The sequence below is a fragment of the Oryx dammah genome, unplaced genomic scaffold (assembly GCF_014754425.2).
Source record: "Oryx dammah isolate SB20612 unplaced genomic scaffold, SCBI_Odam_1.1 HiC_scaffold_28, whole genome shotgun sequence".
In the NCBI taxonomy this organism is placed as follows: Eukaryota; Metazoa; Chordata; class Mammalia; order Artiodactyla; family Bovidae; genus Oryx; species Oryx dammah.
Window position 1 is genome coordinate 107,237,352 of NW_024070212.1, and position 21,719 is coordinate 107,259,070.

General features: G+C 46.9%; 1 protein-coding gene across 1 annotated transcript in view; it reads left to right on the top strand.

The window, feature by feature from the left end:
- Positions 1-546: 546 nt before the first annotated feature.
- The window catches only part of OSCP1 (organic solute carrier partner 1), a 28,667-nt gene continuing 7,494 nt past the window's right edge, over positions 547-21,719 (top strand). Inside the window, exons 1-4 of the mRNA XM_040231666.1 lie at positions 547-765; positions 10,880-11,034; positions 15,833-16,000; positions 16,538-16,618. Of these exons, the coding sequence (XP_040087600.1) occupies positions 654-765; positions 10,880-11,034; positions 15,833-16,000; positions 16,538-16,618 (516 nt within the window). The 5' untranslated portion in view covers positions 547-653. The remainder of the gene's footprint in view (positions 766-10,879; positions 11,035-15,832; positions 16,001-16,537; positions 16,619-21,719) is intronic.

Below are 21,719 nucleotides of genomic sequence, written 5' to 3' on the forward strand. Positions count from 1 at the left end.
AGATTTTCCCAACCCAGGGATCGAACCCAGGTCTCCCACATTGTAGGCAGACGCTTTACCATCTGAGCCACCAGGGAAGAGCCCAGAGTCTGCTCTAAAAGAGTTCGACTTGGGTTTTGTGGATCAGAGGGTAAATCTGCCTGCAATGCAGGAGACCTGAGTTCGATCGCTGGATGGGAAAGATCCCCTGGAGAAGGGACTGGCTACCCACTCCAGTATTCTTGCCGGGAGAATCCCATGGATAGAGGAGCCTGGCGGGCTATAGTCCACAGGGTCACAGAGTCCGTCAGGACAGAGGCGACAAACACTTTCATCTTCCTCCTTTAGGGGCACGTGAGCACTCTGCCCTGGCGGGGAGAGGGTCACCGCCCTGCCGATCCTCGCCAACCCTCCGGGTCTCAAGAAATTCAAAACCAGCGCTCAGGGCCAAAGGCCAGCGGGGATCCGTCCAATCAACCCGGTAGGTCTTCGCCGCCTCGCCCAGTACCCGCTCGCCCCCGGGTGCCTCCCAACAAACGGCCTGTTGATTGGCCTTCTTTGCCGCCTGCCGCGTTGCCTAGCAACCGGGCTTTGGGGACGCGGCTGCGGCACCTCCAGGCCTCTGGCTACTAAACCTGGAAGCTCTGTATCAGACGCGCTGGTTTTCCGGCACCATGTCCATGCGGACGCTACCGCTGCTCTTCCTGAACTTGGGCGGGGAGATGCTTTACATTCTGGACCAGCGGCTGCGGGCCCAGAACATTCCCGGAGACAAGGCCCGCAAAGGTGAGAGGCTTCTGGCCCGCACAGCCAGCCCCGACCCCCTCAGCCAGACCTCTATAGCCAAGCGCCTTTACAGACTGACCAACACCCCTGCACTCTGCGCTCTCATAGCTGGGGACCTCTTTCATAACCCACAGCCCCATCCAGACAGAACCCCTCATCAGCACAGTCCCCAAAAGATCGTTTCACCACAAAGGGATTTAATACCCCCATTGAATATTATGAGGGTACCTGACCTCCCCCCAGTTACTCATCCCCTTAAACTGGAGATGATTCCCCAACCTCTGTTGACAGTTGATCCCTCCCAAATATGAGCGTCCCAGTGGTCCACCCCTGGTGGCACACTGCTAGTCGGAGCATCCTCTTTCCCCCCAGGGAACCTTCTGAGTCTCCATTCCTCTGTGCAGTATCCTCCTTCATAAATCGGAGGCCAGTCTTGCTAAGTTCAGAAGCTATTTCTAGAAAGGTGGGCATCTGAAATAACATGGATAAATAAGAAAATATAAGAAAGTTGTCTTTTCCCTTCACAATTGTTTGGAGAGAATGCAGTTGTGGAAATAATTATATGAGAGTTTCTAAAATGTAAAATCTGCCTCTCATACACACCACATCTAACCCCAGAGAAATGGCCACCCAGAACTCTCTGCCACCCTTTTTCTCTCCTTTTTCCCCTTCTTCTCAACCAACAGCTGTTTTCACTAAGTTTCCTGGGATTAAGTATGAAGGAAATACTGTATTTGAAGATAGAGAAAGGAAAGTTGGTATAAGGGTAACTGACATAGCCGCTGATTCAAATATTTACTGTCTCCAACAGTCTCCGTATGCTCAGTTGATGTTCAGCACACAAATGCAGATATTCACTGTTGTATCTGTGCAATTGAGTCCGAGTCCAAGTCCATGCATAAAGGGAAAGAGCTCCCTATAGCATACCCCCTCCATTAATTCTGTACACTGCTGCCAGTGAGCATTCTGACATTTGAATCTGTCCATACACCTCAGTATTGAAAACCCTTGGTCAGGTTCCCACTGCTGTCTGGATGGAGGCCAAGTCCTTGGCAGGACATTTCAGGGACCTTCCTGATCTGACCCCCTGTCCACCTCTGCAGTCCCAGCTTCCACCACTGCCTGCCTCCTGCTGTGTATCTTGATACCAAACTGCTTGTAGGTCTCCATTTAAAGCATGCTCCCTCATGTTTCCATGCTGGTAATTCCCATTCTACCCCAACCTTCCCATTTCCATGCTGGTCACTTCCCTTATCCTACATTATTCACCTAAGAATCATCTCCTCCTCTCCACATGGGAAACAGCCTGCGCATACTCCCATACCAGATCTGTGCCCCCCTCAACGTTATCGCTCGTATTATACACATTATACACATATATCTGCATATGTGTCTGTCTCCCCTACGTGATTCACCTTTGTACTCCAGCGCCTAGCATAATGCCTACAACTGAATAAACTAGTGCTCAGTAAATGTTTGTTGAACTACTGTTTGATATTACATTGCCATTTTTCCCTCAAGAGGGTTCTGTTTTCCTTGCTGCTATGTTATGTGATTTCATTTAGGCTTTTGGCACCAGTGAGCTGATAGGTAGTGCTTGGACTGGTGGTCTGCAGTCTTGGAAGGCAGGATACGTTAGCACTTAAGAACATGCTATCTGGAGTCATACAGATATGGTTCCCAATTCCAGGTTTGCCATTTAACTAATTGTATGACCTTGGAGTGTAAACTCTGTATGCCTGTTTCTTTCTCCATAGAAGGGGAATAATAAAATATACCTCACAGTGACATTGTAAAGATCGAATGAGGTGATGTACTTAACATGTTTAACACAATGAGTAGCAGCTGTGGGCTTTCAAGAGGCGGTCTGGGCAAGACCCTCTGATTACACTAGGGGCCTGGCTTCCTTTGTGTTCAGGAGCTGCAGTCCTGGGTTTGCTAGAGATGGCATCAGGGAGTTTCAGCCATCTTCCGTAATTCACATTCACACACTTTGCTTCCACCGTTGAGTTGTATCAGATGCCATTGAGGTGCTGGGCAGAGCCTCATGCAGCCCTTTGCATCCTCTGAAGGTAGGGCTTTTGACCAGTCTTTCCAGTAACTGATTCTAAACCTGGGGGATATGTCTTCCTAATGCAATAGCAACAAATACTTATTATGCACTTAACCATGTACCATGGACTTCTCTGAACACCTTAATCCCCACAACTGTGCTATCATGTAGGTAATACTACTATCCCCGTTTTACAGATGGGGAAAGTGAGGTCCATTTGCCCAGGTTTACATAACTGGTAAGAAGGAAGAGTAATGGATTTGAACCCAGGTCATCAGGCTCTAGAGCTCATACTCTTCACCCAGAACCATCACGGCTGCCCTGTACTTCCATACTCTAGGGGACTACATCAGAATCTTTGCGGAGGGAATGGGGTGGGGAGGGAGTTGGAAGGTTGGGATGGAGAGGCTTGAAAAAAAATCCAGGATACCCTCTGGTCTCATCAAAAAAATGACAGAAAATAGTTGGTTGATGAGGACATGCAGAAAATAGAACGAGAAAACAGGGCAAAGGGTGTGAGATTAAAGCAGTCAACTAGTCCTCACTGAAGCTCTGGATGGAAATCATGTTTCTTCTAGAAGTTTTCACTCTTACACAACTAATTGGTATAAGTCCAGGGCCGATCTTGCAGTTTCTCCCCAGAAGGCAGCTCGCTCTAGTTTAGCGTTCAACAGAAAGGAAGTGCTCTCTCTGTGGGGCAACTTCTGACTGTTGCATACTGAATGAGGTCCCACGTTTAAGCAATTGCCAGAATAATAATAAAGTTGCCTTTGCCTCACTCCCGGAAGATCCCCTGGAGAAGGGAAAGGCTACCCACTCCAGTATCCTGCCCTGGAGAATTCCATCCATTGTATAGTCCGTGGCGTTGCAAAGAGTCGGACACGACTGAGCAACTTTCACTCACTCACTCACTCACCCTCTTATAAATACTCATAAGCAAGGCCCTCTTACCATTTGTTTGCCTTCCTCATTTGACAGAAGGGGAAACTAAGGCATGGGGCTATTAAGTGATTTTCCCAAGATATGCAGATCACAGAGTAGTACTGAGCAACCGAGTGCTGTGAGATACTATATTTATTTTTATAGTTCCAGTGTAACAGGAAGCTCTGGATAAGCCTTGAGCCTACCTCCCACTCAGAATATAAAGTGGAATTGTCACAAACAAGTCATCCTTCTTTACCTTCCCGGGATCCTCAGAAGGAAGAGGGCCAGGAGCACACACAGCTCGACAGCGACTTCTGCTGGAGATGCACGACACTGCCTGCAGGAGTGCCTGGTAGCCCTGGGCATGTGTTCGCCAGCTCTTTTATTTTGGTCAGCAGTAGGTAATCACTCTCCCTTAGAGTTGGTGAGCCCCTGGCAGCCCCTCTGTTGCCAAACACACCTTCAAGAGGGTTGCAGCTCTATCCCTCTGAATTCCCACAAGCCTGTCAGGGAAGACCACCTGTAAAATAAATGCCCTGAAATGACAGATGTGGACATTATGCCAAAGAAGCCAGCATCTGCTTGAAGAAGGCTAGAGTCTTGGTGCTGCTTCTCGAGTGTTTTCTCTCCAGAACCCTGTAACTCTGTGGGAGAAAGACGGTGAATTTTCCCAGAGGAGTCTGACCCTGCAGTAGGAAACTTTTGCCGGTAGGCAGGACATGGCACTCGCTGTGCTTTCAGGAGGGTCTCTTAGGAGCTGTCGGCATGGCATACTGAAGGCACATATATGCTAATTCAGAGAAGGCAATGGCACCCCACTCCAGTACTCTTACCTGGAAAATCCCATGGACGGAGGAGCCTGGTAGGCTGCATTCCATGGGGTCTTGAAACTGAGCGACTTCACTTTCATGCATTGGAGAAGGAAATGGCAACCCACTCCAGTGTTCTTGCCTGGAGAATACCAGGAACAGTGGAGCCTGGTGGGCTGCCGTCTATGGGGTCACACAGTCGGACACGACTGAAGCGACTTAGCAGCAGCAGCATGCATATTATAACCTCAGGAGTCAGTTCTCAAACAATTTAGTGCAAATGTTCACAAAATACACCAAACTACAAAATGTTTTTAAAATGTGGTTGTGTGTAGAACTCTGTTTATCCATGAGTGGTTTTAGATTGAAATCTCTCCCAAAAAATCAAGGAAATAAAAAAAAAAAAAAGGCTCATCAAGAGCCTTTATGGGTGGCGCCCAAAATTCTGAAATAGAGAAAGCAAAACTAGGAGAGAAGTCGGATAAGTGTTTGAGAGAAGTCGGATAACTATTTTATCCCAACAACCCTACTGGGTGGGTGCAATTATAATCCCCATTTCACAGATGAGGAAGCTGAGATTACACAAACTGCTTGAAGTTATACAGCTAGTAAACAGCAGAGCCAGGTCTCAGCCCATTAAAGGGTCATGATTCTCACAGATTTCTCTAGCCAAGTACATTTTTCCTTATTTGGTCTCTTCTTGGTATATCGCTGTCTACCTTTGTCCTCATCTACCTTTGTCCTCAGGAGCTTTCTGTACAGTGGTGCCATCATTATTTCCCTCTTTTTACATGGAAGTCATACCTCTCTGTATAAAAGGTAAATCAGAAACAAATAGTTTTTTTTCTGTTAATTTATATTTCTAGATTTTTTTTTTTAATTTGAGTAGTTCTGTAAGTAGTGAGTAGTTCTGAGTAGTTCTAGAAAGAGAACTCTTGCATTAATAGAGAATCAGGTTGTAAAGAAAGAAAATTCTTTCTGTACCTGTTCTCAGGATTATTCTTCCTTGTGGAAGTTAGTGTTTTTAAAAGCCTTATTTTGAAAGATGTCTACTCTCAGAGCATTAGAGAGGATGGCTTCTTGAACCTTGCAAGGTAAACCCCAGGGTATTTCATCCTCCTGAGCTTCCTCTCCTCCTGGGCCACCCTCTATAAGATACAGCCTCCCTAGGGCTTTTTTGGAACTTGTTATTTATCCTTCAGCCTTTTAAAAGCTTCAAATGGAAGGCAGAGTATTTGCATTAAACATTAATCCAAACATGAAAAATAAAGTTTCGTTAAGCCAGATCGTTGGAATTGGTATTTTTAAAGCCTCGTTGAAAATAACATTCTTGCTTCATGAACCGGTGTTTTCTTTTTATATGCTTCATGTAGATGAATGGACAGAGGTGGACAGAAAACGAGGTATGCTACCTTGGGGCTGCATGTATACAGTCTGCATCCACAGGTTCACCCAGTCCTTCCTCAGGGGGGCTTAGAGTGGGTCCACTCTAGACATTTCCACGTAAAAGAATAGGCATGAGTTTCTCTTTAGCTGAGATATTGGTTATACAGTTGAATCTTTTAAATACAGCATGAAAGATGAAAACCAAGCAAATATTAGTCGAAGGACCCTATTGCACCTGAGACATTTGTCCGTTTTCACTGTTCCAGGCTTCACAAGGACACCTGGGACAATAGCTACCTTTCCAGGTGGGCTGTCCTATTTAGTTGTCCTTAAAACAATCCTGTGATAGCATCATGTAGCCAAAGAGCTGTTCTCCTGAGCACACAGAGATAGCTTGTTGAGCAACTGAGAAATGTGGAAGCATGTGGCTGCATGGCCGACAGGCTTGAGCGCAGAAGGCATGACACGCATGTACTGTGGTCTTATCATGCCAAATCTTCAGTTTCCCCTTCACCTACACCCAGTAGCACACTGGAGAAAGCTGTTGAGTCCTCAGAATAAAACCTTCGCCTTTCTCACCTTTAAATGTCATTATCTGACCCTGGGAATAGTCTATGCATGTCATCAGCCATCAGCCTCGATGTTTCAAGTGCTCTCTCCACACTGAGTACGCAGAGGAGATAACACGTGCAATATTTAAGAGCACGGGCACTAGAATCAAACAGCCCCTTTCTCTTTTCAGCTCCACCCCCTGCTATGTGACCTTGGACTTTAACCTCTGGAAAACTCAGTTTTCCCCTTTGATACAGTAGGGTGATACTTCAGCAAATGCTTTGTCCAGCCCGCCCCCACTAGCCTTTTGTGCTTGTTTGCTATCATTTCAGTTTCTTAAATTGGTTTATTGTCTGATTAGGTTTGCCTTGGTTTTGAGAAACTTGAGTATTCTTAAATCTCTGTTCTTTTTTTTTTCAAAGCCCTAGCAACTGGGGGTGAGGAGGGGGGTACCCTTCAAAATCGTTTGATTATTTATTTATTTAAATAAGATAATGAATGGAATGTTCTAAGCCCAAGACTTACAACATAATAAGGCTTCAAAACATGGTAACCACCCAGAAATAGTAGCTTCTCTTTTTTACCCTTGGTTTCAAGTTGTGTATTACCATAAACAATAAGATTTACAGAAGTACTAGTTAAAAACGCAGTTGCTTTCATTAAGAGAATTATTTCATCAGGCCAGGCTCGAGGAAAAGTCCAAACGAAGTGGTTGGTAAAGTTTTATAATATTTCACAACCGTCTCTCACCACTTCTCTTAAGCAGTTTTTGACCCACTCTTGATGTACTGCAGAATTTCAGGTGAAAAGTGTGGATTTTGAAGACTTTTTGTGTAAGTAACTGAATCACTGGAATTTATCTTATGTATCTAAAAATAATAAGCAGAAACTGACTTCATAATCCAAACCCAGGATTAGAAGCCTGATACGTTAAGAACTCAGTTACTGACCCTTCCAGTGCACCCATGAAAAACCACCCCTCCACACACACCTGGCTTTAGTCTCCTGACGAAATCTGGCTTCTAGCACATTCCTGCCTCATGCAATTATGCCAAGCTCATGTGAGTGCCAAAAACGAACACCAAGACTAACTTACAGATCAGGTTAAAACTTCTCAGAGGACTTCGCTGGTGGTCCATGGTGAAGAATACACCTTGTAATGCAGGGGGTGTGGGTTCCATCGCCAGTCAGGGAACTAAGATCCCATGTGCCGCAGAGCAGCTCAGCCCACACACCACAGCTACTAAGCCCGCCAAGTGCCACAACTAGGAGTCGATGCACCACGATGAAAGACCCTGCATGCTGCAACTAAGATGCAGCCAAATAAAATAAATATTTTTTTTAACTGCTCAGGTTTAGCATAAATACGGTGTGGGCTGCTACTCTTGGGCAAGGATAACATTCGCTTCCTCTCTGCCCGCACCACACCCCCCCATGTCTGGCAGACAGTAGGCCCACATCAGCAAGTGCCAGCTGAAGCGCACTGAGATGTAAGCATGTTAATTTGTGCCCCCATGCTCCTTCCAAAAAATTAGACCCAGGTGGGTGCCCTGGGTGCCAGGACCCAACTGCAAAACTGCCATCTCCCCTTGGGGGCATTTGTGTTCACTGCTCTGCCCACAGGGACAGGGCCTGCCATACTCTCTTCCCAGCAGGAGAACTTTCTGGAAGTTCTTATGCAAGAAGCCATGGTGATACAGAGCTTATTCACTTCCCAAAGAAAAGGCTTCACTTTACTTTGCCAGAGTGGCTGACAATCACCTTGGGGCTTTCTTTCTTTTAGAACTGACTTATTTGGGTCTAAGCTATTTTTCTAGATCTTGCTAAAGGCTCGAAGACCCTAGAGACATGACTCGGCACCTCAGTGAAAGGGAGCTCTTTATAATCGTGAACATAATCAGAGCTGATGCGATTCTTTAATGTGAGTTCTTCCTCTTTGGCACTCCTCCCTGGCCTCCATAAACCTATGGAAAATTCTTCAAATTCCCTCTTTTTTGAGGCCTCATATGTGGCTTTCCATGTGTAGCTATTTCCATGCGTAGCTATTTCCATGCGAACTTTACATTTATATAGGCTGCAGTAAGAAAAATGTCAGAAAGTCCAATTTATTGCAGACCCTTGCTTGTTTTGGAGAAGGAAATGGCAACCCACTCTAGTATTCTTGCCTAGAGAATTCCGTGGACAGAGGAACCTGGTGGGCTGCTGTCCATAGGGTCGCACAGAGTTGGACATGACTGAAGCGACTTAACATGCATACATGCATTGGAGAAGGAAATGGCGACCCACTCCAGTATTCTTGCCTGGAGAATCCCAGGGAGGGAGGAGCCTGGTGGGCTGCCGTCTATGGGGTCACACAGAGCCGGACACAACCGAAGTGACGCAGCAGCAGCTTGCTTGTTTAGGTCGAAGGCCAAAGGCCATGCTTGAGGCAAACCCAGAAGGGTTCCTGGGTCTCCAGGCTGTGCACAGTAGGGAGAGGTTAGTGCACACTGAGTGCACGCTGGCCTGGGCTGAAACTGTCCAACATGAGGGATACCCTGTGTTGGTAATGGATCTGCTTCTTCCTCACTGATGGGATGGGGTCTAGAGTAAAATACAGAGGTCAAGTGTGAGTCCAATACTTCCGAAAGCAGTCACACTCACTCAGTTTGTTCTTTCATGTCAGGGTGGGAGTGGGGAGAGGGGGTGTTTTCCTCCCCGCCTTTCTCTATAACCCTTCCATTTAAGATTTAAGTACATGTAGCCCTCAGCTCCCTACTTCTCCCCAAAACTGCTCTTTGAGATGCTTTAAAATACATCTGAGCCCTCAGGGTACTTCTGTTGGTTACTTACAGGTAGAAAGAGTGTCTGAAATCATGACCTTGCTCTACTCTAAGATACAAGCGTGACCGTGGGCCACCTGCTGTGTCCTTTGTGTAGCAAGAGAAAGAGAGCTCTGTATCTTTCAGCAATAATCCCTCAAGTGGTTTTGTATCATTCTTTTAAGTAACCAGTTTTCTTTCAGATTTAATTATTATGAATATATAGTTTCAGCATCCATATACAGTAGGCAGGAATATATCTGGCTTAATTAAGAATAATCTGCGTTCAACCATATCTGTTTCTATTTCTTGTACCAAATGGTTTTCCTAGCCCTCAAATGATGTTATTTGAGTAGCACAGAATATCTAAATGAATGAGTGAATGAAGACCTAGAATTATAGATACTTTGATTTGCACACACCTTAGCTTCCCTGGTAGCTCAGATGGTAAAGAATCCACTTGCAATGCAGGAAACCCCAGTTCGATTCCTGGGTCAGGAAGATCCCCAGGAGAAGGGATAGGCTACCCGCTCCGATATTCCTGCCTGGAGAGAATCCGCACGGACAGAGGAGCCTCGCAGGCTACAGTCCATGGGGTTGCAAAGAGTTGGACACAACTGAAGCGACTAAGCACACTGGACCTTTTATTCTCGCCACCTGGAAATTTTCCATCTGAACAACAGTATGGGACATATCACTACAGTATGATATCAGTATTATAGATCATACAGGGAAATTAAGACATCCTCAACTGGTGTTATGGAGAAGGCAATGGCAACCCACTCCAGTACTCTTGCCTGGAAAATCCCATGGATGGAGGAGCCTGGTGGGCTGCAGTCCATGGGGTTGCGAAGAGCCGAAGAGTCAGGCACAACTGAGCAACTTCACTTTCACTTTTCACTTTCATGCTTTGGAGAAGATAATGGTAACCCACTCCAGTGTTCTTGCCTGGAGAATCCCAGGGATGGGGGAGCCTGGTGGGCTGCCGTCTATGGGGTCGCACAGAGTCGGACATGACTGAAGCGACTTAGCAGCAGCAGCAGCAAATAGTATTAATCTGAAGTACACGTCTTGTAGAAACAGTAGAAAAAGTTTTAATCTCTAACCAGTGGGTAGGTCCTGTGTCTGTTTTTGTAAACTGTTTTGAAGAAGAAAAAAAAAATTACCATTTAGGTCCCATTTTATAAAATTTAAAGTAAAAATGTTATAGACTTGCTAAACAGAAAAAGTGATGTTGTTTCTCATTTTGAGGTGGATATCTAATCTGCAATGCTAATAGAAGTCTTTTCTAAAGAAAGAATAAATACGTTCTCTATCATCAAGTGAAATGTTATATGTGAAAGTGGTTTGAACCACACAGCACATTGCCACATCTATGTTTGCCCTAAGATGGGCTCATAAGGCACTCTGGACCCTGCTTTCCACTGGGACACACGTGGGCTTTCTCCCCAAGAAGCAGATCTCCAAGCACACTGCATCCTCATACTACACAGGCCCTGCCCCTCCATTCCATCTGCACACAGGGAGCATTTCCTGAATAAAGCTTCTATCAATGCTTTGCTCACCTGCATCCTCTCTTGTCTCTACAGTTATGAATGACATCGTTTCAACCATGTTCAATCAAAAGTTCATGGAGGAATTGTTCAAACCCCAAGAGCTCTACTCCAAGAAGGCCCTGAGGACTGTCTATGACCGCCTGGCTCATGCCTCGATCATGAGACTGAACCAGGCCAGCATGGATAAGGTGAGCAGCTGTCTCCATCCCTGGGCTGTGTTTCTTATGGATTACCACAGACTGGAGTCCAAGGATATGATGTGTGCAGTGGTGCATGGCAAAAGACAGGCACATGTAAACACGGCTTGTTCTTGAGTTTCAAGTTGGGAAGGACCTCAGAAGTCATCCGCACCAACCCCTCTGTTCAGTTCAGTTCAGTCTCTCAGCCATGTTCAACTCTTTGCGACCCCATGGACTGCAGCACGCCAGGCTTCCCTGTCCATCACCAACTCCTGGAGCTTGCTGAAACTCATAGCCATCAAGTTGGTGATGCCATCCAACCATCTCGTCTTCTGTTGTCCCCTTCTCCTGCCTTCAACCTTTCCCAGCATCAGGGTCTTTTCCAGTGAGGCCGTTCTTCGCATCAGGTGGCCAAATATTGGAGCTTCAAACCCCTCTGTAGTTTATTAAGTCATTATATTACCCACAGAGAGTGCTGGTCTGCATGTCCATGTTTAGATTGTGAGGCACAGGGAGGCCTGACATGCTGCAGTCCGTGGGGTCACAAAGAGTAAGACTCGACTGGGTGAACAGCACCAATCCAATCACCCAGCCCTGCTTAATTCTGCTTCCTTCTTAACAGATCTCGGCCCTGCAAGCCAGGCATTTTTTAAAGAGCAAATTCAAAACCACTCAGTCTCTACTTCTAATGTAAACATATCTGTTTCTTTGTGGAACAATTTTTTAGGGTACTGATTTTAAAAGGAATAATTCCAAATAAATAATGTCAGAGAACAGATAGATCTCCTGTTCATCAGAATTCCAGACACTTTATATAGATGCCCCGCCCTCGGGGAGAGAGAGCAGAACTCCCCACTCCTTGAATGTGGCTGCACTTAGTGACCTTCCTTCCAAGGAAGACAGTATGCAAAGCGGGGGAGGGGGAGCAGCTACCTTCTCAGCGGAGAAACGTGGCAAATATTACCTCAACCAGGTGATAACATCAGCAGTCATAAGCCAGGTGGCGGTATCCTGGTATGACAAGATGAGAATAACCCTTTGCCTCTGTGATCTTCCTCCCCCAAACCCACAACCCCAGGCTGATCATGAAGAAAAACAGCAGACAAATACCATTCGGAGGTCATGTTACAAAATACCTGACCTGTCATCGAAATTGTCAAGGCCACCAAAAACAAGGAAAGCTAGAGAAACTGTCACAGCCAAGAGGACCCTAAGGAGCCATGACGACTAAATAGAATGTGGGAAATGGAATTGAAACATTGGGAGAAACTAATCTGAATAACAGGGCTTCCCTGATAGCTCAACTGGTAAAGAATCCACCTGCAATGCAGGAGACCCCGGTTCAATTCCTGGGTCGGGGTGATCCCCTGGAGAAGGGATAGGCTACCCACTCCAATATTCTTGGGCTTCCCCTGTGGCTCAGCTGGCGAAGAATCTTCTTGCAATGCGAAATAATTTTAATAAGAATCCCTTTGCAAGTCCCTTTATTATGTGAATTTTTATAAATCGTGAGGACTGACAGTGGGTGCCAGGTATGCAAAAAGCAACACTGTCTCAGTGCTGGCACCTAGAAACCTGAGAGAGACAGACTGCCTTCAACTGTGCCCTCTTGCCTCCTGCCAATTACCTTCAGAAAGTTACTTTAGCTCCCTGAGCCTCCATCTTCTCATCTATAAAATGGGGATAATAACAGCTACTTCATTAGTCAGAGGGAAGGTTAAGTGAGAAACATAATTACAGAAGAAAGCTTAGCACATAGATAAATGTTCGATAAATGTTTAGTATCTTCTCCTCTCTGCTTGTTCTTTTTCTGCTTTAAGAAAGTTTAGGTTTCCATTGAGATATGACACAGGATTTAGAAACAGAAAACCTGGGTTCAAGTCCTAGTTCTACGAATGGCATGCATGCATGCATGCATGCATGGTAAGTCACTTCAGTCGTGTCCGACTCTGTGCGACCCCATGGACAGCAGCCCACCAGCCTCCTCTGTCCATGGGATTCTCCAGGCGAGAGTACTGGAGTGGGTTGCCAGTTCCTTCTCCACTACCATTGGCTGTGAAACTCAATTCACTGAATAACTCTGAACTTTCATTTCTTCATCTTATACCTGTTTTTATCCTTTATTCTTAGCACAGTGTCCTGTACACAACAGGTACTTAATGTTTGAAGATGATGGCTGACAGTCTCAAATCTACATCTCTCGTATTAGACAAGCCTGCACACGCACGCACACACACACACAAACCAAGACAGCTTGGGCTGTATGTCACTTTCTCTTTTTTTAATTTTATTCAGTTCAGTTCAGTCGCTCAGTCGTGTCCGACTCTTTGCGACCCCATGAATCGCAGCACGCCAGGCCTCCCTGTCCATCACCATCTCCCAGAGTTCACCCAGACTCATGTCCATCAAGTCCGTGATGCCATCCAGCCATTCCATCCTCGGTCGTCCCCTTCTCCTCCTGCCCCCAATCCCTCCCAGCATCAGAGTCTTTTCCAATGAGTCAACTCTTCGCATGAGGTGGCCAAAGTACTGGAGTTTCAGCTTCAGCATCATTCCCTCCAAAGAAATCCCAGGGTTGATCTCCTTCAGAATGGACTGGTTGGATCTCCTTGCAGTCCAAGGGACTCTCAAGAGTCTTCTCTAACACCACAGTTCAAAAGCATCAATTCTTCGGCGCTCAGCCTTCTTCACAGTCCAACTCTCACATCCATCCATGACCACAGGAAAAACCATAGCCTTGACTAGACAGAACTGGATATAATTGCTTTACAATGTTGTGTTAGTTTCTTCTGTACAACAAACTGAATCAGCATATGTTTACGTACATCTCCTCCCTTTTGAGCCTCTCTCCCACCCCGCCACCCCACCCCTCTATGTAGGCAGGTACTTTCTAAGTGCAATGTCTAGCTGCATGTTGGAGAAAGGAGATCATGGAGAGGGTTCTAGCAAGTGCTTCAGGATCTGACTGTCTTTAGTTTCAAATCTCACGCTGCTACTTTTTGCCAGCCATGTGAAATTAGGCACATTTCTTCATTTTTAAACTTGGTATAATACCTACCTCGGTATTCTTGCCTGGAGAATCCCATGGACAGAGGAGCCTGGCAGGCTATGGTCTATAGGGTCACAAAGAGTCGGACACGACTGAGCGACTGAACTGAACTGAACACACAAACAGAGTTCTTGTGAAATTAAATGGGATTAGTTGAGCTCATGCACATCCACGTGCTCCGCAAAGCACTCAGGTGGTTTAACTTTCAGTCCTGCCTCAGACATGTCTGTACCTTCTCTCCCAAACTTGCCTCCATCAGTAGCGTCATGTAACATCATGCATCTCCCAGGCACCACTTTGCAAATGCTGTGGTCATTTTGGACAGCCCTCATCATCATCCCCCAGATCCAATCAGGCAGTCAACATGTACTAACAAACAGCTTTTCTCCTGAGTGTCACAGTCTCTTCTTTTCCCTGCCTCATCTTCCCCACCATCTTCCTTCCAGGCCTTCCATCCAGGTTTCTCCAACAAAATTTTTTTCTTTCATACAATCATGTTATTGGCTCCCTCCTAGGAGCCAGGCACCAGCTAACTGCCCTCACTCCAGCCTCTCCCTTCTCACACGTCTCTTCATGGCCAGACTCACTAATCTTGTTTAATTACCACTTTTATCACATCAGTGCAGAAAATTTCAGTAGCCCCCTAATTCCTACCACATCTAGTCTAAATTATTTTGTGTGTCTTTCAAAAACATTTAATATTCTAACCTTGCCATAATTATAATTATCCAACTTTATTTCCCACCACCCGCAACACAAACCATCCCCTCCAGTCAGGCTGTTCTACTCTTTCTCCCAGGAAAACAGCATACCCACAGCTTGCCTCCGGACCCTCAAGCATACTGTTCCCTACCACCCGAATGCCTTTCTCCTCCCTTACCCAGTTGGAACCCTGCCTCAAGTCTGTATCAGGTCCACTTCTTCCACAAAGCCCAGCGTGACCACTTTGGTCCTCACCAGCGTCTCACCTCTGATCTTCATGAATGGTCATACCATTCGTGGAGCTTGTTGATATCCCATTAAGTTCCATTATTCATCTCATACACAGAACCTTAATCTTGCCACTTTCACCTGTGTTTTCTCATTTACACCTCTCAGCAGTTCTGCAACGTTGAGGAATTGGGGAATATTTTTTACACATGAGAAAACTCAGGCTCAGAGAGGCAAAGAGACTTGGCCAGGGCCATCCAGCAAATCTGGGCTTCCCAGGTGGCTCAGTAGGTAAAGAATCTGCAACGGAGGAGACGCAGGTTCAATCCTTGGGTCAGGAAGATTCCCCTGGAGGTGGAAAGGGCAACCCACTCTAGTATTCTTGCCTGGAAAATCCCTTGGACAGGGGAGCCTGGCGGGCTACAGTCCACACCAGGGGTCGCAGAGAATCGGACACGACTGAGCGCAGCACGGCAGCAGCACACCAGCAAGTCCGCAGCAAGGAGGGCTTGGACTCGGGCTTTCATTCTCCGCCAGCACCCAGTCCCGGGCCCCACAGCTGCCTGTATTGTTTCACATGCACCATCAGCGCCACACGGAAGCCGACCGGACATCCTGGTTTGCCCAGGGACGTCCTGGTTTACTGCGGTTTCCCCAGCTTGTTACCGTCGCCCCCTTTCGCTCTCCACAGCGTCTTGGTTTGCGTGATGTGGTCACTGAGCTGCATGGTGAGCGCTGAGTTGGATTCCGGTACTGAGTCACTGTTGGCCGTTCTGAGGCCCGCCTTTATACAAGGTCCGTTTCTCTTGTTCACGTGTGGGTTGGCAGCTCTACGACCTGATGACGATGGCTTTCAAGTATCAAGTGTTGCTGTGTCCTCGTCCCAAGGATGTGCTGCTGGTCACTTTGAATCACTTAGATGCCATCAAGGGACTCATCCAAGATTCCCCAACCATCCTTCATCAAGTGGACGAGACGTTCCGGCAGCTGACAGACGTAAGCGGGCCGTCGGTGCACCTCCTCTCAGCCCCCATTCCCCTGTTAAGGACAGGCAGGTTCTATGACAAAGGAAACAGGACAGGGAATGACCCAGCCGGCCACTCTCCCAGAAAATTCTAAACTCCACAGGAATCCATTTTGGTAACACGAGATGCTGTCATCTGATACCCTCTCCCTGGGGCCTTCGTACCCGGGAAAGCCGTGGCACAGGACATAGCAGTTCTTGCCTAACTTTTCTGAGGGAGTTGGTAGTAGATGTTCTGTGGGATCTTGGGGAACAGGAGAGCCAGAGCGTGCCCTGCTCGGTGTGCTGCGGTGGGCTTGGCCCCTTGGGTGGACGGGGGGTGGGGTGGGGTGAGGCTGGTATTCCCCTCCTGCCCCTCCACCCCGTCCAGCAGCTGAGTCTTCTCCTTGCCGTCTGGCTCCATCTCTGGGCACCCACCACCCCCTGCCCCACCCCACCCCCTCTGCCTATCCACAGTCTCCCATCTCACTTCTGAAAGCAGAATGCCTGTTTCTGCTTTGCCTGTGCAGATATACGGGGGCCTCTCTGCAGGGGAGTTTCAGCTGATCCGACAGACACTCCTCATCTTCTTCCAGGACCTGCATATCCGGGTGAGTGAGTGGGTGACCCGGTAGCGCCCTGCACTGCCATCCTTGTGAGATAGGATGCAAGTTGTCAGGGCAAACCAAGACTGGGATTCCACCCCATTAGCACATCCTCGGTGTTTGCTTCCATGATGATCAACTGTCTGATGATAAATCTCAGCAGGTTTTCAAGGGACCAAGCAGGACAGTGATGCCACCATTCCCTCCCAGTTACCTTCTGTACGTTTCTTTAAAACATGGCTTCTTCCCTTGCTTCTCCAGGCTCCCAGCCTGATCTCATCCCGAGCCTTTATCACCTTGGCTTGTCCAGCATCTGAGCTGTCAGGAGGCGGCCCTCTTGCACCATGGAACTGTCCCCATCTCGGCCTTCCCTAACCTCTCCCATCTCTCCAACTTTCAGTCCTTGCTCCCCTCCTCCTGTCTCCAAGCCTTTCCCCTTCTGCCTCTACCCACCCCCTGCTCTTGAGTCACTTTCCTCCCCACTTTGGGTGCCAACTAACTCCTCTATCTGTGGTGACTCCTACTTCTAACCTCTGTACCCCCCTTACCCCAGCCGTGCCATCAAGACCCACATCTCCACCTGCTTCTAAAAAGGTCCCCAGTGCCCACAGCCTCATGTCTGCAGCTAAACGAGTCTCCAGAAGTCAAGTCTTGCCTGACTTCCTGGTTTCTTTTGAGAGAACCACCATTCCCTCACTCATTTGGCTCAGCCCCAGACCATCACACCTTTGGTTTCCCGTCTCTGATCTTCATCTGATTGTGTCTGCAGCCCATCAAGTCTGCCTGTTTAATATCCACGCCCTCCTGTCCACTCCGGTCGCTCAGCTCAGGCCTTCATACTTTTTGTTGGCCCTTGCCTCACAATTGACCCCACCACCTCCTCTCACACCTACTCTATACTCCAGGTTTAAAAAACCACATTCCTGAGCCTCTGACTTTGGGGCCTGTGTCTCTTGGCCAGGACTTTGTTCCTCCCCGTGATTTAGCACACTGATATGGGAAAGACACCCACAGTGAGGCCAGGCGCTAGACTCAGGCACTCCTGTTTGAATCCCAGCTCCAGCACAGCTCCATGACCTTGGGCAAATTACTTCCCTGAGGCTTTAGTTTCATCATCTAAGAAATGGAAATGATAATACCTGATTTAGAGTTTGTCAGGGGCATTAAGTAAAGCATCACATGTAACATATGTATTTGCATATATATATATGTTTGAATGAACTCTGGGAGTTGGTGATGGACAGGGAGGCCTGGCGTGCTGCAATTCACGGGGTCGCAAATAGTTGGACACAACTGAGCGACTGAACTGAACTGAACTGATGTGTGTGTGTATACATATATATATACACTACAGAGTGCTTCTGGCAGGAGGGACAGGACCCTGGTCATGGTGGTTGCCTCCTAGGGGTGGGGAAGTGCATGGAGGACAGGGATGCAAAAGAGACCTACTTTCCCTTGTATACTCTTTGAACTTTTTTTTTTTTTTGGCCACATTGCGAAGCTTACAGGATGTTAGTTTCCCCAACCAGAGATCAAACCCGTGTCCCCTGCAGTGGAAACACAGTGTCCTAACCAGTGGACCAGCAAGGAAGTCCTGCTCTTTTAACTTTTTGAATTTTGTACATGTTCATGTGTAACATATTCACAAACAAATATTTAAAAAAAAAAAGAGAGAGAGAGAGAAATAGGGACCACTGCAAAGGGTGCAGGTTCAATTCCAGGTCGGGGAACTAAGATCCCACATGCTGTGCAGTATGGCCAGAAAATAATAATAATAATAAAAAATCAAAAAAAAAGGAAATAAAATATACTTAGAACCTTGTTATTTCCCTCCTATGAACAGGGAAAGACAAATAGATGACAATGCTGAGGCCAATTTTATTTTTAACCCTCATGAGTAATTTCATTTGCTATGGATGGAGCAGTAATAACATCGATGTAAATCAAGATCTCTAATAGTCATCAATTAAAATTAAAAATGTGAAAGTACAAATAAGATTAAGTTTTACATTACTTTAAAATATTGAAAACCCTGCATCGTATGGCTGTTAAGCCTGTGCATATTTGGACAGTATTTTATGGATCGTTGTAATATAAGCAGCCATATTGATTTCTCAGTTCTGGCAAGATAAAATTCATTATGATGAGAAGACTCCTAATAATAAGTCTATAACAAAATCATTAAAATATATTAAACCACAAACTACATTAAGCTTTAATTGCTAAATGAGCAGGCAATAAAACATCAGAATGTTCATCAAGAGAAATAGGAACCACATATCCTGATATTACTCAGCCACTGGTCTGTAACATCTGGCTGCTTTTGCAAATCTGGCCTTTAATGGTGTTTCTGCTCAGCTGCTCTTTATGATTGCCTATACAGATTTTCTCTGTGTTCAAAACAATCTTGGTAGTTTTTAGATTGTTTAGCAAAACCAACCAACTAAATCAAGAAAATACAGCTCTGACCTAACACTCCCTTGCTCATTGTTTAACCAAAGCAAATACAAGACTCCACATCCTAACGTCCAGAGCTTTCTGTGATATCACAAAACAACCTGACTGGGACTGTCCTGGCAGTCCAGTGACCGATACTCTGCACTCCCAATGCAGGGGGCCCAGGTTCCGTCCTCAGGGAACTAGATCCTGCATGCCACAGCTGAAGATCCTATGTGCCGCAGCTAAAACCCAGAGCAGTCAAATACATGATAAAATAAATAGAGATTTTTTTTTTTTAAAGCAGCCTGAAGTGGCCTTAGTATGGCCCAGCCCTGACCTGTGCCCTAGGCCCCAGAGGCTCCACAGAGACAGATTCCATATGGAATCAGAGCAGTTATGTGCAGGCGTCTCAAGTCCCAACCCCGTCAGCCCTCCAGAGCGCCTTCAGAGTTGCCTCCTACAGGGTCGACCCTCAGGTCCCCCACCCTCTCCCAAACGCCCCTCTGCATGTGTGCATCTTCTATCATGGACTTTCCCCCTGTGCTTCCACTGTTCCAGTTGGGAAACATCACTCCATCTTCACCTCTTCACAGCCTGGTCCTTACATCTCCACTCCATTATCCACTCCACTTGGAAACACTGCATCCCTGGAAAACTAGTCAGTCTAACAAATATGTACTGAGTGCCTGCTCCACTCAAGGTCATTTTCAGTCCTGAGATACAGAAGTGAACAGGGCAGAGGCCCTGCCCTGAGAAGGCTCCATGCCAGTAGGAAAAAACCATGAGGACATGTTAAGTTGTGTTCCAGTTCTGATAATTCTCAGGAAGATGGCCTTATAAGGTCAAGTTATAGGAGGGAACTGGGACGGGATGTTGCTTCCGACCAGCGCTGTCCAACAGAGCTTCCTGTCTTGATGGAAATGTTCTGTATCCGTGCTGTCCACTGTGAGAGCCACTAGCCCCACAGGGCTGTTGGGTACTTGAAACATGGCTCATCAGACAGAGAAACTGAACTGTTAATTTAATCTAAATTTAAATAGTCACACTTGACTAATAGCTACCTTGCTGGGCAGTATATCCTTAGATGGTAGAGGCAAGGACAGCCTTTTTGAGGACAGACGTTTCAGCTGAGAGTGTAACTAACAAAGATCTCAGGGAAGAGCTTCTAGCCTGAAGGGACAGCGAGTTCAAAGACCATTAGGTGAGAAAAGCACAAAACGCTCCATGGACAGAGAGATAGGCTGTGTGGACAGAGCATATCTAGGCAGGGGCAATACTCAAATAAAGTTAACCACCTAGGGTAGCGTGAGTGCTCACTAAGCAGAGAGACGCCAGTCATGAATAAACTGGTTCTTACCTACCAGTTGACTTAGCTTTAGACTCTAGTAAGGACTTTATCCTGAGAGTAAAGAAAAGATCTGGAGCATTTTAAGATGAATTGGTAACATGATCTGACTTGGATCTGGAAAATGAACTAAAAGAGGTAGGCCAGCAGTTACAAAATCGAGGGGAAAAAATGAGATCCAGGTGAAAAACGAAAGCACTTGCACTAGGTGTTTGCTGTGGAGATCATGAAAAATATTCACATATTCACCTTCAGGGCAGGGTCAATAAGATTTACTCAGAGATTGGATGTGGGGAATGAGGGAAAGAGGAATGAAGAACAGCTACTAGGTTGCTGGTGCCATTTTCTGAGTTGGGGAAGGAAGGAAGGGAAGGATATTTGAGTAGAAAAAGTCATTCTGTTTACACTCGATTTGCTCTCTGAGTAGCAGAGTCAAGTAGGTAGCTGAATGTCTAAACCTGGAGCTCAGAGGGGAGAGGCAAGCTGGAGACATGACTGTGGGCATCCCAGCATGCAGCAGGGAGGCGGTATGCAGTCTTCTCGCCACCTGAAGGCGGCCAGTCATTTTCTTTCATCCACAGGCAGGCTCCAAGAAGCGGGGTCGGCATTCTACCAGCTTCCCCCTCCCTTTCGGATCATTACTGTCCTGCCTACACAAACTTAGCCCTCCTCTTATAAGGCCAGACCAGCAACCATCACACCGTCCAAAGCCCCACACTCAGCCCTCACTGTTGAAACCAACTGTGAAGTCACTCACCCACATTCTGCAACCATTTACATCCCTGGCGCACTTCCTTCCAGCCACCTGAATCCCACCACTATCTTGGGGAGTGTGGGCGCTCATGGAGCATCCAGCACACCAGCCCCGCAGCTCCTCAACCTTCATTCCCTCTTTCCATAGGAAACACATGTCCTGCCCTCAGCACCTCCTCAGAGAAGGGACCGTGCACTAAGGGCCTTACGGATGTTTGGTTCTGACCCAGAAAAGAGAGGACACTGTAGGGCTTGGCTGCCTCTACCTAAGAGCATCAGGGCATCTGCACAGAGGATCCGAGAGCTTTAAAAGAAAGCGGTTTTCCCCAGGACCATGGGGAAACAAGAGGAGGGGTTAAGAGGACACCACCTTGTAAAGCACCATCAGGTGACCGCCCGGCATAACTGGCAGCACAGGGGCCAGGAGGCTGCCTCGGGCTCGAGGAGGTGCACAGCTGCAGAGGGGAGCATGGGCCAGCTGGACATCATCAGGCAGACAGCTAAGCCAGCGAAGCAGGAGAGGAACACGGTCAGAGAGGAGTTGAGAAGAGTCTCTTTAGCCTCAGAGTG